Source organism: Phyllopteryx taeniolatus, chromosome 8 (genome assembly GCF_024500385.1).
Source record: "Phyllopteryx taeniolatus isolate TA_2022b chromosome 8, UOR_Ptae_1.2, whole genome shotgun sequence".
Classification (NCBI taxonomy): Eukaryota; Metazoa; Chordata; class Actinopteri; order Syngnathiformes; family Syngnathidae; genus Phyllopteryx; species Phyllopteryx taeniolatus.
Genome location: NC_084509.1, coordinates 4317571 through 4332257, shown reverse-complemented (window position 1 = coordinate 4332257; position 14687 = coordinate 4317571). Strand labels below are relative to the sequence as shown.

General features: G+C 40.8%; 1 protein-coding gene across 6 annotated transcripts in view; it reads left to right on the top strand.

Annotated features, from left to right (window-relative positions):
* The window catches only part of kcnab1a (potassium voltage-gated channel subfamily A regulatory beta subunit 1a), an 86140-nt gene that overhangs the window by 30347 nt on the left and 41106 nt on the right, over nucleotides 1–14687 (top strand). Inside the window, exon 1 of one of the 6 annotated variants that reach the window (XM_061782247.1) lies at nucleotides 1851–3131. The exons of 4 other annotated variants lie outside the window; for them this stretch is intronic. In XM_061782247.1, the coding sequence (XP_061638231.1) occupies nucleotides 2923–3131 (209 nt within the window). In that variant the 5' untranslated portion in view covers nucleotides 1851–2922. Of the gene's footprint in view, nucleotides 1–1850; nucleotides 3132–14687 lie in introns of those variants that run through there. One more of the 6 variants, XM_061782251.1, reaches the window with a different exon arrangement.

The window sequence follows — 14687 nt, the reverse complement described above, 5'->3', positions numbered from 1 at the left end:
CAGTGCAACATATGCGGATGGTTGGGAATCCATATCAAAGAGAAGGGATAGAGTGTAGCCATTCACTTTAAGTGCGATTGATATCTGAGGCTCCTAACATGAGTGTATTCGGGTGGAGAAAGTCAGACAGGCAGGGGATTGTGATGATGTGAAGACTTTATTGTAAAGGACCACAATTGAAGTTTAAAGAGTAGTGTTTTCCGAAGAGTATCATGTCTGATTTAAAAAAAAAAAAAAAAAAAAAAGGTTAGGCATGGATGAAACAAAGAAATACAATGCTCTCATTTCTATTCACATCAATGCAAATATTGCAGATTCAAACAATAGACTACCATCCCCATTGTACACTGTCAGTGATCCCAAAGTTAAATACGTTATACAGTATACCAGCGCCGACCCTGACACGAATAGAGAGTGGCTGGATCCAAGAGCCGTCGGAGGCAGATGTGAAAGGATAAATAGTTTATTGATGAAAGGTAATGGCGGTGGTCCTATGTGGGTTGGCAGGCGGCGGTGTGGACAGGTGGCAGGCAGTGGTGAGGACAGGCGGCTGACTTGGCGGCAGGAATTACGTGGATCAGGAACACGGGGGGAAAACACACTGGAACAAGGAGACACAGGACTCAAAAAGGGAACGAGGAATAGGGTGACTTACAGGAGGTAAATGGGCCGTGGTACTACTGAAAGTAACTGCAGGCAGTATATGACAGACCCCCTTCTTTGCCATGTTATTTTCTTGCTTTCAAGCACATTTTCAGCTTGCCCTGAATGTTCTTGCTTGTACTCATCTCCTCACTGCATGCTTGATGCACACCAACTTGCAAAACAGCTCAGAATTAACCACAATTGGCTGAGTCGTTTAAAATAATGCTGCTCGTTGGAAGGTATTTCCACTGTTTGCCTTCAACAAAACAGGTAGTGTAGTCATTACGAAATGACAATGTGGCTATTATTGTGTCCAATTAAAGAATAAACAACATGTAACACCACTTGTTATTGAAAGTCATGACAAAACATTGAACTACGCAGCAGCAGACCTCCATAGCAGCGCAGAAACACTTGTTCTCCCCCACACAAAAATTTCCTCTCCACGCAGTCATCACCAAAATGTGACAAGGGGGACAATATCCTGCACTAGTTGCTAGTTAATCAAAGGTAGTGATTGTGAATGAGCCGTTAAATGGGAATTGAGTCTATGTCAGCAGCAAAAATGTCACACATGGGAACCACTATACTACCAATGGCCCATTTCCAGCACTTTAGATGAATTTTGTAGCTTTAAGACCTGCCACGGATTAGCCAGTCCTTGACTTTGACAGTAACACAGTGTCAACACCCTAACATTTTCTTCACAATATTTATTGACTGTTTTAGTGGATCAGAATGCTCACACACTAAATGTGATAATACTCATTTTTTGGATATACTGGAAAGCACTAAATATTACCATTGTTGTGACAACACCTACACTAAAAACACTGTGCTGTTTACTGTAGTGAAGCATGCATAAAAATGGTTGTGATTCGCCTCAGCCTGATTTTCTAGTTGCTTGAAGTCATTTTCTATCTTCACATTCTGAAAACTCCACGCCTCCCCCAACTCAAACATCCAACTCCCGCCAGTTCACTTTGATTTGTGGCCGCCTGTGAGAATTAGATGTAGAGCGTGTGTGAGGGGATCAGGAGAGAAAATGACAATTTAATGTTAACAAATAAGTATTTTCTCTTGCACACATTGCAGTGGATTTTCAAGTCAAATTCTGGCTTGTGCAACATGCGAACAAAAGAGGATTTTCTTTTTTCTTGCAAAGGATGATGCAGTCAATTTCTGGTCCACTCCAGGGGAGAGTGCCCACATTGCTCTTTGTACTTGGGAAAAAATAAAAAAGAGCGCAGGGAGTGCAGCAAGCAAGAATTAAGATAAATGCATGTTAGTTAGAGTGACTATTAGAGCCAAGAATTAGGACACGATTGCTATGGAGAAAACGTGAGGGATTGTTTGAAAGCTGTGGGGCAGTTGACAAAAAGTCACCAAGCCTTGTGAGTGAGACTGGTGCAGTGGGAGCTGAAGAGAAAACAGACAGAGAGTGGGAGTGGGAGGTGTATGCTGTAATGAAAACCTCCCACCTTCGCTGAAGGTGCGCTGTTGATGGCGCCTCTGAGGAAAACAAGAACCAGAGGGAGTGCTGGAAGGGCAACATCCGAATCTGGTGCAGGTTTTAGGGACAGTGGGAGGTGATCAAGCGGACAGGGATCCACCGTTTGAAGATTCTGAGTAAGGAAGAAGAAGAAGAAGAAGAAAAAGAAGTGAGTGCGAAAAGTGCTGATGGCACATATGTAACTGTGCACCCTGGGAGGACCACAGCGTGACTCCCCCAACCCCATCTTGTTTCCTCTTTCCTCTCTGACCCTCTCCGCTCCACCCTCCTCCTCCTCCCTCACCAACGCTCTCCACAGTCAGAGCAGCGAGAGTGCTGCATCTCTTCCTCTCTCTCACTCTCTCTTCCTTCCATCGCTCCCTCCAACTCCTCTGATTGTCATTCTGCAGCTGGAAGCGGCATTAGAAGCATCAGACTGGAGAAGAGAAAGTCCATCGAGGGAATAACTTGGAGATTGCTCAGTAAGCAACCAAGAAATGCAGTCTTCAAGGCTTTTGATTGCTGACCGTTCCATTTCTTTTCCTCCTACAAAGAAAGACTTGATATGAGAGCATTAGAAAAGAGCAAAAGCTTTGTATTGCTTCACAGAGAAATGTGATGCGCATGGAGACGCAGCAACCGGAAACTCCATCAGTCTCCTGCAAAACTTAAGCCTGAACACCCGCACTTCCTCCAAAAGAAGCCGGGGATTCAAGAGAGTCTGATCTTACCCATCTGTACATTTTCCTACTGACCCCCCTCTTCTCCTTGCTGGAAGCTCAGTCATGCAGGTGTCCATCGCCTGCACAGACCACAACCTGAAGAGGGGCAATGGGGACCACAGCAAGCAGAGCGCCACCAGCCCCAGTGTGGTCAACCAAGCCAGGGCCAAGTTCCGCACGGTGGCCATCATCGCTCGCAGCTTTGGCTCCTTCACTCCACGCCACATCTCACTCAAGGAGTCCACGGGGAAACACACGGGCATGAAGTACAGGTGTGTGTGTGTGTGTGTGTGTGTGTGTGTGTGAGTGTGTGTGTGTGTGTGTCTATGTTTGGGGGGCTATGTAGAAACTTTGTTCCTATTTTGCTCAATTTCAAAAATTGTAATCTTATTTTTCCATTGACTTGAGGTTTGGACATTGTTATTAAGTATTAATCATATTTTTGATAAAAATGTAGTTAAAACAAATGTCCACGGAGATTTAACAGACATTAAATTTCATCGAATAGTTGGTAACAGTACAATGACGGTGCTGTTATGAAAGTCACAAAAATGTTGCAGAACTCTTTTTAAAGCTATAATCTGCGATTTTGGGCGCCCCCTACTGCTGGGATTCAGCATTAAAACAAAGCGCTTTGATATGACATAGGCTGTGTCCAACTTGTCCCCGTCTCCCCCTCTCCCAACTCCTCGCGGATGAATATACTGTACACCCACGTAGTGTATAGTTAGAGAGGTTGAAACCCGAGAGGTAAATAAAACGGATGAGAGAAACTGTCAATAGTTTAATGTCCAGCGTAAAAATATGTTCTCTAACCACTGCGGTAGTACAGTACCTGTTAATGTGGAGACATAGAAATACATTTCCGTGTTCCCTCTAAACCATTCAAATAATCTACATTCGAAAGTAAATATACTAATGTGTTCTACAACAATACTAAACTATATTCATAATGTACCTGTGGATAAAAAAAGCAAAGTCTGTGGCCAAAATGTACACAGGCGGTATAAGTACGTATGTTTGTGCCTCTCATTAGCCATTCAAACAAGCAAGCATCTTTTAAAATGCTGTTTGCTCCCATGTCCTGATTCTGGAGCAATATATCTATTTTTTCAGGTAAATGCAGCGCGGTAGCAGTTACATCTCTTGTAATCAGTGTGATATTCTAAGATTCAAGTCTGAAAATCCTGATTTTTGACGATCGCTTTTCAACGGCCATTCAAATGCCAATTCGAGTCCATACCGATTCGTGCACAGCCCTAATCCTTACCATTTATAACGAAGAGAATGCAAAGCGGTAGAGCTGATAATGTGCTCACTATTTGATGACACCAGCAAGGAAGCGTCTCATTGTGTCAAACATGACAGGATTTATGAATACGTGGTCTCGATCGACACCTGATGGTTCTCATTAGCAAGCCACTTTTTTTTCTTCCCTTCTGTCTATCAACTTGTTTTTCTTTTCTCACCACCTCTCTAATGTTCCACCTGCTTTCAAGGGCCATGAATGAAATAGAGCTTATATGCTTCTGCGTCTCTCCCACACGTCAAAAACACACCTCCCTGCCTTTTGCTGAGGTTTGATGACACAGATCTGCAGTGTGGGCAGAACATCTGAATCCGATTTGACCTCTGCCAGCTTGTGCGTTTGACTCTGTTGGTCTCAAGCTGAGAATTCCGTGTAGAATCTTGCTATCATCCTCTTAAGTGCTATACAGTGTGTGTGTATGTGTGTGTGTGTGTGTGTGTGTGTGTGTGACGGGGTTGACAGTTTGCAGGTGGAAAGTGGTGCTATGAAGTGCTTTTATGCTTGATGGTGGCTACCAATGTAACCCTTTACCATAGCAAGGAAGGGAAGGTACAGCAAAAGTATTGACATATACAGTACATGTCATCATCCATCCATTTTCTATACCGCATGTTCTTATTCGGGCGGCACGGTGGCCGACTGGTTAGAGCGTCAGCCTCACAGTTCTGAGGACCCGGGTTCAATCCCCGGCCCCGCCTGTGTGGAGTTTGCATGTTCTCCCCGTGCCTGCGTGGGTTTTCTCCGGGTACTCCGGTTTCCTCCCACATCCCAAAAACATGCATGAATTGGAGACTCTAAATTGCCCGTAGGCATGACTGTGAGTGCGAATGGTTGGTTGTTCCTATGTGCCCTGCGATTGGCTGGCAACCAGTTCAGGGTGTACCCCGCCTCCTGCCCGATGATAGCTGGGATAGGTTCCAGCACGCCCGCGACCCTAGTGAGGAGAAGCGGCTCAGAAAATGGATGGATGGATGGATGTTCTTATTCGGGTCGCTGGTAACTGGAACACATCCACGCTGACGTTTGGTAAATCATAGAGACATTTTAATCAAAATCAGGGTTTAGGCTTTGACATCTTACAGTACAGTGCCTATTGGGTTTGACATGGCTTTACTGGCTATAAACACTTTCTGCTGAGCAAAATCAGGAACCATGTCTAGTACTTGTAATGTATCTGCACTGACCTGTGATTGACAGGTGACCAGTCCAGACTGTACCCCATCTCTAACATAAAGTCAGCTAAAATAACCTCTGGTTTACCTATGACCCTGAACACGACAAGAGTAAAAAAAATGGATGAATTCATATAAACTATGTGCATGTTTTTTTTTCTCTTCATGCAAGATAATGATGACTATTATACAACTTCCAAGCTGGGAACGTTTTGGAAAGTGGGTCATTTTAGAGACAATTATTACATTGTCCACTCCTTTCGGAACCCTACTTAAATTACTCTCTGTGTGGACAATATGTAATCCAAGTGGGCTGTGGTGCAGCTGGACCAGTAATGAGGGCCGGGAGACAGGTGCCCAGTGTATGGGTTTGCTACCACACTGCCTTGTGTTTGATGCAGTGAAGAAAACACACAGGAACCAAAACAGGGAATGTTATTGTTTCATGGTGGCTTCCAGAAAGACATTATTGGTCTTGTCAATGTGTTCATTGATCACTTTTTGTGTCTTTCAAAATATATTACTACAAACAATTGATTAATGAATTGTCACACAGAAGCCGAAAATAAATTGCTTTTGTGTGGCTCAGTCTCTTAATATGGATGTGAGTGACGTGATGGATGCGTGGAGCTGAAAGATTAAATGACACGTCCTGACAGAATGTAACTCGAGGGTTTATTGACCATTCAGTCTTGACAACAAATATGATTGACATGTATTCATATGGGTGCCAAGTGTGCAAGCTGTCTGAGATCTCACTCAGATTTGTTTTCTTAAATATGAAATGAAAAAAACATGCATAAATGTAGTTTTAGAATATAACTATATACTGTTAATATTGCTGCAATTCAAGCCCGATTAACACCCATTTGTTAAAAAAAAAAACAATTGAATGACTTCTGTTTGACTTTTGATTGACTGACTCACTCAGCTACATCTCTGTCATAACATGACCAGTATTCTACGCCTGTTTACTGTATCACATCACACCCGACAAACAATATAATCAATATAAATATGTTTTTTGGAATACTGGACCAAAAAGGCATCTTCTGTAAATTCAGAAGTTGCTCCCAACCCCATTCTGTTAATTTATCATGAGAAACTTACCAGGTAATAGCTGGTGTTGCCATCAGTTTTTTTTCTGTATGAGCAAGAGGAGAGGTGACATAAGTAGAAAATGATGCTTGTGTAATAATTCAGGACTGCATTGTTTTGTGTAGAGAGTGATCCTTCATCAAGGAAACTACAGTAACATCTAAGTCTGCCTTCATCTACATCAATGAGTGAACTAGGGCTTGTGCACACCACGTGCATCCATAGGTAGCGCTAAAAATGTGCCCATACCAACTCATACAAACAGCAGTGGAGCTTGGACTAGATGCTGTTGAATCACAGCAGAAGCATCATTTTGCATAATTTAAGTAGTAAGTAGTAAAATCCCACATTGGCTGACTTCATGCGCCGACTCATTCAATAAGGTAAATTCCTGTACTGCCAATTTCCAACCCGGTAAACAACATTAATGCCGTTGGTTGGATTGGAGAGAAAAGAAAGTAGGAAGTTGATTTAATATGCTTTGAATCTGTGTTTATCTCCTGGCTGTGAGGGGCAGTGCTGCAATCGTGGTAGCTTTGCATTTCGAACGTTCTCAACATCGCAAGAATAGGCAGTAATGGTGCCACATGAAGGTTGACCATTAGAATGAGTAAAAGGATAGTTCATGGCGGCAATCTTTAGGCCGGAGTTGGCAAGCACTGTACTTTGTCTGGTGTGTATGCTTGCATTCCTGCCACTTGAAAACGCTGCCTTTCCTTTTCACGAAAGCACTTACAGAAACCTGTCTGATAGTTAACCTCAATGGATTTTGGACATTTGAACCCACACATTGCAGCCGGGTGGTGGATAACGTCTGTTTGGTTGTTTGTCGGGTAGCTCTTGTGTGTCTTACCTGTGGGCCTTGTTGGCAGTGTTGTCCGAACACCCCCTTTGCCAGTTTAATGCTATTTTAAGGATTTCTGCTCAATAATACATGAATATCACGTTCAGAGCTGTTTTCCCCTTTCTGCTTCGACCAAAAGTCTGTTAGAAGAGGCAGTGAGCTGACAAGACTCTGCTTGGAATAAGTGCCCCTTTCCTCTCAGTCCAGTGAGTAAATACTGTAGCAGCTAGATGCTATTTTACAAGGTGCGCTTCAACTTTGTGGGATTGAGGGTTGCACGATCCATCTCATGACAATCAAACAATGCCTCAAGGTGGTAAGCCACTAATGAATCCTGGTGGAGAGTATTGAGACTGCAATGTATTTTTATCATTCCCCATCGGGGCTGAACACACATTAAGAGTGGGTATCACAGAGTAACAATAAAACATTATCACAATGTTTTGCCAACACCAATGTTTGTATCACAACGCAGTGAGTGTAAAGGCCAATATAAAACTAAATACACTGATGATACGAGTGACCCAACTAAAGAGTGTTTCGGAATATGAACTGCGGTTTGGACGATTCTCTACTTTGACTTGCGAACAAAAATTTGGGATACGTGCAGTGTAAGGTGATAGTGGACTCAACTGAACTTTCTTCAAAACAAGGGGCAGTTTGAAAGATAGTGAGCAAGTCTGCAAAAAAGAGGCTTCAAGCTGCTTATTGATGACCCCAGTTGAGGTTTACTGTCAAACTAAATATAAAACAAAGAAAAATGCATGTTGTTTTTCAAATAACCATATAACTTTGCCTTAAGGTCCACTAGCTTAATACTAACACATAATTGAATATGCCATAGCTGGGCTAGTAAATATCATTGGTGCTGTTGTGTTTTATGACCCTTCCAGCAACAAATATCTGAACACTAATGGTGTAGACATATAACAATACTCACAGGCATATATTCTTTATCCTCTGCGAAGAACGACCAATATTACTCCGGCTTACAGAGGAGCTGAGACTGACTCCATGTACAATATATCAGCATGCCTGTATTATAGTGCCCCCAGGTGGCCAAGACACGCACACCAGAAGGAGCAGTGCAATGTCGATTGAATTGAAGCAAAAAATAAAGCCCAAATGGTTTAATTAGTTTAAATACTATGGAATAATGTCATTTCAGTATGTTTTTATGAAGTACAATATTATAGTGTGCTATTTTCACTATTAAAAACACGTTACGAACATTCTTGTTATTGCTTAATGGCATTCCCGTTCGTTTCACTGGGGAAAGATGATTTGAAATACTGGTGTTTTGAGGTACGAGTGTGGTGATGGAATCAATTAGGCAAGGCAAATAATTGAATACAAAAATCTAAAAAAGTATTTCTTATCACCATCAAATTTGTTTGACGCAATCATTCACTCTGTTGTAATTGGTATTTTCATCGATGTGCGGTGCTAGTGTCAATGAGTAATTGTGAGGGGAACAATATTCATCAATGATGACTATAATGCCACCTCTTCTCTGAATGCAAACAAATGAATAAAAATGTAAATAAAATATACTACACAACTTTACCTTTATTGTTAACAATTTCAGCATTACATAGAAAAGTAGACTGAAAGGGCATACACCTTGTTAAAAAAAAAAAAAATAATAATCCAGTATGTATATTTTATTACAGTTGAATCTGTAGTCGAATGTTTATCCACCACCTGCATGTTATACTCAGGGGCTTCACATACAGTTAATTTTTCAGAAGAGCCTTGTTGACACTTCCCCTGCTGAGATATTTGCACTGCATAGTAATGTGAGAGGCCACATTTCTGATGCATGTAAACAAGTTATCATGAGCAGCAGCGAAAAAGTTCTATTTGATGGCACAACCTGAATCTTTTCCAACCTGAAATAGCAACTACTGTAATAGTAAAGTAGTAAAACGTGGGGGGAGCAATTCTTTTTGCCTGCTGGACATGTTTCAAATTACCGCACAACTAACCGATGTTCTTTTCTTGGAAATCATATCCTTGACTCTTTTAGTTCCAATCATTCACTGCCTCCAGCTCACCTGTGACCCTGAACAGGAGAAGATGATGACAAATCACTACAAGGGCCTTCATATCAAATTGAACATGTGCATAGCACAACCAAGCGTGATTGTCGTTAACGGTCTCTCTGCCTGTGTCATTTGCTATCGCTGCACTTTGATGATTTAATTAAATTAGTCTGTGGTTTTTCCCGAGTTTTTGAAATATAGTATATTTTTTGACAATACCTTAAACAATCTATCCATCCTAAACCTTTCATTTCCCACACAAGCAGTTTAATCAAATGTAATATGCTTAATGGCATGCAATTATAAAAGTAAGAGAATCACTATTAATATTAGGACAAGAAAAACATTACAGTCAAGTCTTCCATGTGCATATGCGTGTCTTTTTTAACATTGTTACTTTTCACATGTGTAAAACCACTGTGAAATGCAAAAAACAAACAAAACAAAAACAAACAAAAAGTCTTTAGCCATAACTTTGCTAATAAGTCATGTGTCACCTCCTGTATTATTCTTTACTTCTCATGTTCTTCTCTTAACACACCTTTATTGGCAGATCTGACCTCTACACAGCATAATACAGGTACTGTATGTCTGCCATTTGTCTTACGGCCTCTGCTGATGTGCTCGTCATCTCAATGTAAAAACTCCAGTTACCTGTGTCTGGTTTGACCAACTACCTTGGCTTAAACTGTTGCCTTCATTTCATTCTCTTTTTGGCACTCTGTTTCATAAAAAAAATCAACAGCAAAGAAACAAGTCAAAATTTTCCACCGTTTATGCGAGGGAGAAATGAAAGCCAAAACAGTACATTTCATAGTTTTTACTGCAGGACTTTTAGCACTGGTGTCAGATGTACGGCTGTGACCCATAAATAAGGAATAATATGAATTTAAAACAAATAGTTCCCACTGAATCTCACCAAGACAATTTAAGGACAGTTTTTCTATTTCAGCTTGATAGTGGTGAGCTGGTAATATTGCGGGTGTGAAGTCCATATTCCTAATCATATTCTAGAAACCACTAGAACAATTTAAGTTGTGCAGTGAAGTACCACATAAGCTTACCCCAATAAACAATGAAATCTATGTTTACTTATGCTGATGTCCAGTGGTTTCACGTGTGTAAACTAAAGCAGGCCCACATTCTTACTCTGCGAATGCCGTAAGAAGTTCTTTTTTGTGTGGTATTTCTGCTCTAATCCTGTTCAGCGTGTGAAAGAAACTGCAGAATGAGAGACATCCAAGATCCTAACAAACAGCGGCGTCTTTGTGATGTTTTAATGTAACGCCGCATGACTTCACTTTGATGTTCTGGCAAATATTATAATACTGAAGGAAGCAGACAATGCGCATGCCTCCCTTGTATCTATTTCAGTACACCTTCTCCTACTTGTCTTCATTATTTTCCTGGGTTGTCATTCTGCTGATAATGCAATGCAGAGATTTACAGGGAATTAAGTGTTTTTGATGAAGCGATAAAGCTGAGAGTTTAAGGTCCACAGCATGCGCATGTGCACAAATAAAACGTTAAGCATCCTAAAATGCTCTCTTAGCCTATAAATAAAGATAAAACAATCCAGATAAAAATGTTCCATACCATTTGAATTACAATAGAACTGGCATAGACTAGACTTACACTTGAACGTAAGAGGCTAACAAATTGGATTGACAAAAACACAAAATGACGGTATTCTATAATTGTTAATAATTGTTATCTTTTTTGCTGTTTTGGAACTGGAGCTGTAAAATACCCTCTGTAACCCAAAGTGGTCAAAGACACATTTAAACCCTGCTATATTCTGCATGAGTTCAGTCTTTTTTCATCCACGTCCTCTGTTCTGTCAATGTGGCTTGCTTCTTTAGTGTCATCCATGAGGGGGAAAAAAAAAAAAAGGCTCAACACTGGACTGACCCAGGGAATCTAGGTTGACTCATTAGTCAAACTATTTATGCAGCTGACACAGCTATCATCTTCCCACCTACACACAAACCACATCAGGGTTTACCATTCGTTACGGTATGCGGACTGAACTTCATCATGTGAAAGGTGACGCAATAGTTGAGGACAAGCGGTGTTGAAAATGGATAGATGAGCAATGCTTATTTCCTGTTATTCTACATACAAATCCATTCATCCATTTATTTTCTATACCGCAGGCGAGCTGAAGCCTATCCCAGCTGACTTTGAGCGAGAGCTCGGGTACACCGTGGAATGGTACAGTATGAAATGTATTTTCCATTTATTGATGTCCTTGTGAGTAAATAGATCTTACGAGGAGTGCAGTGTGGCAGGAAGCGTCGAATGATTTGCAAATTGCACGAACCGTTACAACCTACAGATGAAAAAGTCGGAAAACTAAAATAAACAGAGAGCCAAAAAACAAAGAAGGTTTTTGAAACATGCATGTTGATGGTGTGTGTGTGTGTCATTCCCCAGGCTACATTATGGGGAAAAGGCCTGGGTGTGTGTTTGTATCCATATGAAGGCCGTATAATTTACTTTCTGTCTCCATGGAGACGCGAATGACAGAAAAAGCTGCGAGCGAGAGGTTCTCTGTTGTGTGGGTTTTCTCAAATATGTGTTTGTCTGTTAGCAGAGGTTTTGCGGTGGGGTTTTATCCACTGTGGCTTTGCGGTTTAGTCTGTACAAACGTGGTGCCGGAAAAAAACCAACGTGAATGTGTGTTATTTTGTTTTGGGATGGATGAGGTGATCATGCCGTCTTTTAAAAAAGATGCTTGTGTGTGAGCATGCACACACACACACACATACACACATATATCACACATCTTAAATCAAAAGGAAATTGAAAAGTGTGTGAACGTATGTGCGGCATTAGAGACAGTGAGTGAAACGAGATGAGAGGAAGTGATTGAGAGCTGGGGTGAGATATATGAACATCTATTCAATCACACCGTTTGCCAGGGACCCTCTTTAGCTAATTGTCATATTCCGCCCAGATTGATTTGCTTTGCTTCCTCTCCACTTTCTTCCCATCCGTCAGCACCAAAGTAAATCTTTCCGAGGAGAGTTTTGACCTCGGCACTCATTTTCATGCATTGCTTTTGACATTAATGACTTTTCTTTCTTTCTTTCTTTTTTAAACCCAGTGAATTCAGCTGACTTTAGTGAATAGACCTCCAGAGTTAATACTCAAGCTCATGAACATAACTTTTTTGGTATGGTTCTTAGAGGAGAACCTGGGGTCGCAGTTTGTCACAGAATGGACAAAAGAGTGGAATACATGAATAACTTCATACATAAATGTATACATAACTTATCCTGTTGAGGGTTTCAGCTTTTGGTGCTAACCCAACTTCTCTTCCTGAAGATTGTGTAGGGTATGGCCATTTGCATGTCGATGTTATATTGGGACATTAAATGAAAAGAAAGAGTACTCTAGATAGCTTAAGGAATTCTATTTCAGCTTTATTTATAATTAAACAGCCTACGTCTGATCCGCTTAAGTGTCTTCCTTTTTCTACTTCTGCCTGTCCCACTCTTTTTCTCTGTCTCCAGCACTTTTCCTGAAGACAAAACATGTGATTAGGTCTGCATGACAACATCTTCTCACATGTTGCTAATTGCAGCTTTATTGAACAACCCCCTTCCTATTTCAAGCCCCCTTCTGCGGTATGTAATTATCACTCGCCTCCACCCTTTTTCTGCCTTGGTCTTCGGCCCTATAACAATGGGCCGATGTGGGCTGGCAGACTTTTGAGATAAAAGAGCAGGAAAGGTGTAAAAAACAAAGGAGATAAAGAGGTCACTAGAGATCCTGATTTGTGTATTTAGTTATGAGAAAATAGCTTCATTGAGTGGTCAGCGCATTATTCAAGTGCTTGCATGGCTTCACTATTCATGCCAATTCATTGGCAATCTAATGAGAACATTAGATCAACACCTGGAAAGACCACTAGGGAGGCACTAAGTCTTTCCACCATGTTCACTTTTTGACTGTTCCAAACACAAACATGGTGAAGTTCTCTGATCTGATGATATACTTTAAATTAGTTCCAAACATATGCAGTTTAAAGATCGAAGTCCAGCCCTCAAAAATGGCGGCGATTACTCCTGTACTCTAATATCTATAGGATAATCGCTTCTAAAAAGAATTGATAGTGACAACCCTACTTTAAATTATATTTAAAGTGCGTCCCATTTTATCCAATGTATTTGCCTCTTTGTTTCCCAGATGTTTGTATTATAATGCATTGGATCTTATTAGATTAGGTAGGTGTAGCGAATGCAGTGACTGACGAGTGTACATGAGTCCAAACGGTTCAACCTAAAAGGCTGCAGTGGTTCTGTTATAATAACGGCTGCTGCAGTGAGCTCACAGCTGAGTGAGCAGAACAGCGATGTAGTGAATAATGCAGGATGAAGTGGTGAAGCTTAACGTGGTCGGAGTCTCTATGAACTCATTAGCAGTTTGCATTCACTGCATGTGGCAGGCCTCATTTCGCTGTGAACTTCGCATCGTTCTTGATTTGGCGGAATTTTCGAGGGACTCATCGTGAGAGAACAAGACTGACATAGATTAGATGGAACAAAGTATTGGGAGTTTGGGACACTGTCTGTGCTGATTACAAGCACAGGAGGGAAATTCTAAAGAAAATATGGAATTGGACTCCCTATTGCAGCTACATTATAAGAGTCTGCTTTGCAGTTGTCCAAAATGCCCTAGTTCAGATGATGACTTAAGACTCGGGGCTTCATGCTAAGATTTAGCCTTAACCTCCATTGGTTGATCAATTGATTGATAATAATAGATGTGTCTGAAGATCTTTTTTCATCAAAGTGCATTATGAAACCTAGTGAAGGAGAGAAAGAAAAGGTCAAATGTTCCCTTTACTTGCTTTAAAAAGTTTTTGTTTTACTGGCCTGTTTATCCCTGAGGGGTCTTTAGTTGCCACCAAGATTGTATTTGGTTTTGTTTTGATCAGTGTGGCGTGTGGACAAAAAGTCAAATGCATGCCGTGATTTTGTAAATCCTAATGTTCATGTAGAAGCTGGCTTAGCCATTACAAAAGCCAAAAATACATAGAATAATGCAGCTTGCTTCATGCTTTATATGCATTTGAATATGCATTATGCAGTCAGAAAAATGAGGCCAAACACTTCCGAGAAAAGTGTTTACTTTTGCAAATTATTGTAATGTATATACAGGAAAAACAATTTTTACCTAATTGAAGAGGATGCCTAATTGTTTCCCCCTGGAATACTTGGAATTACTGCTTGTTGCATCACTGTGTATTTCTCTACTAGCAAAAAATGAATATAAAAAGCAATAATGAGTTATAGGTCAATTTATTATTTATTCATCTCCTGAGAGAAATTACTGTAAATATGTTTCAGAGA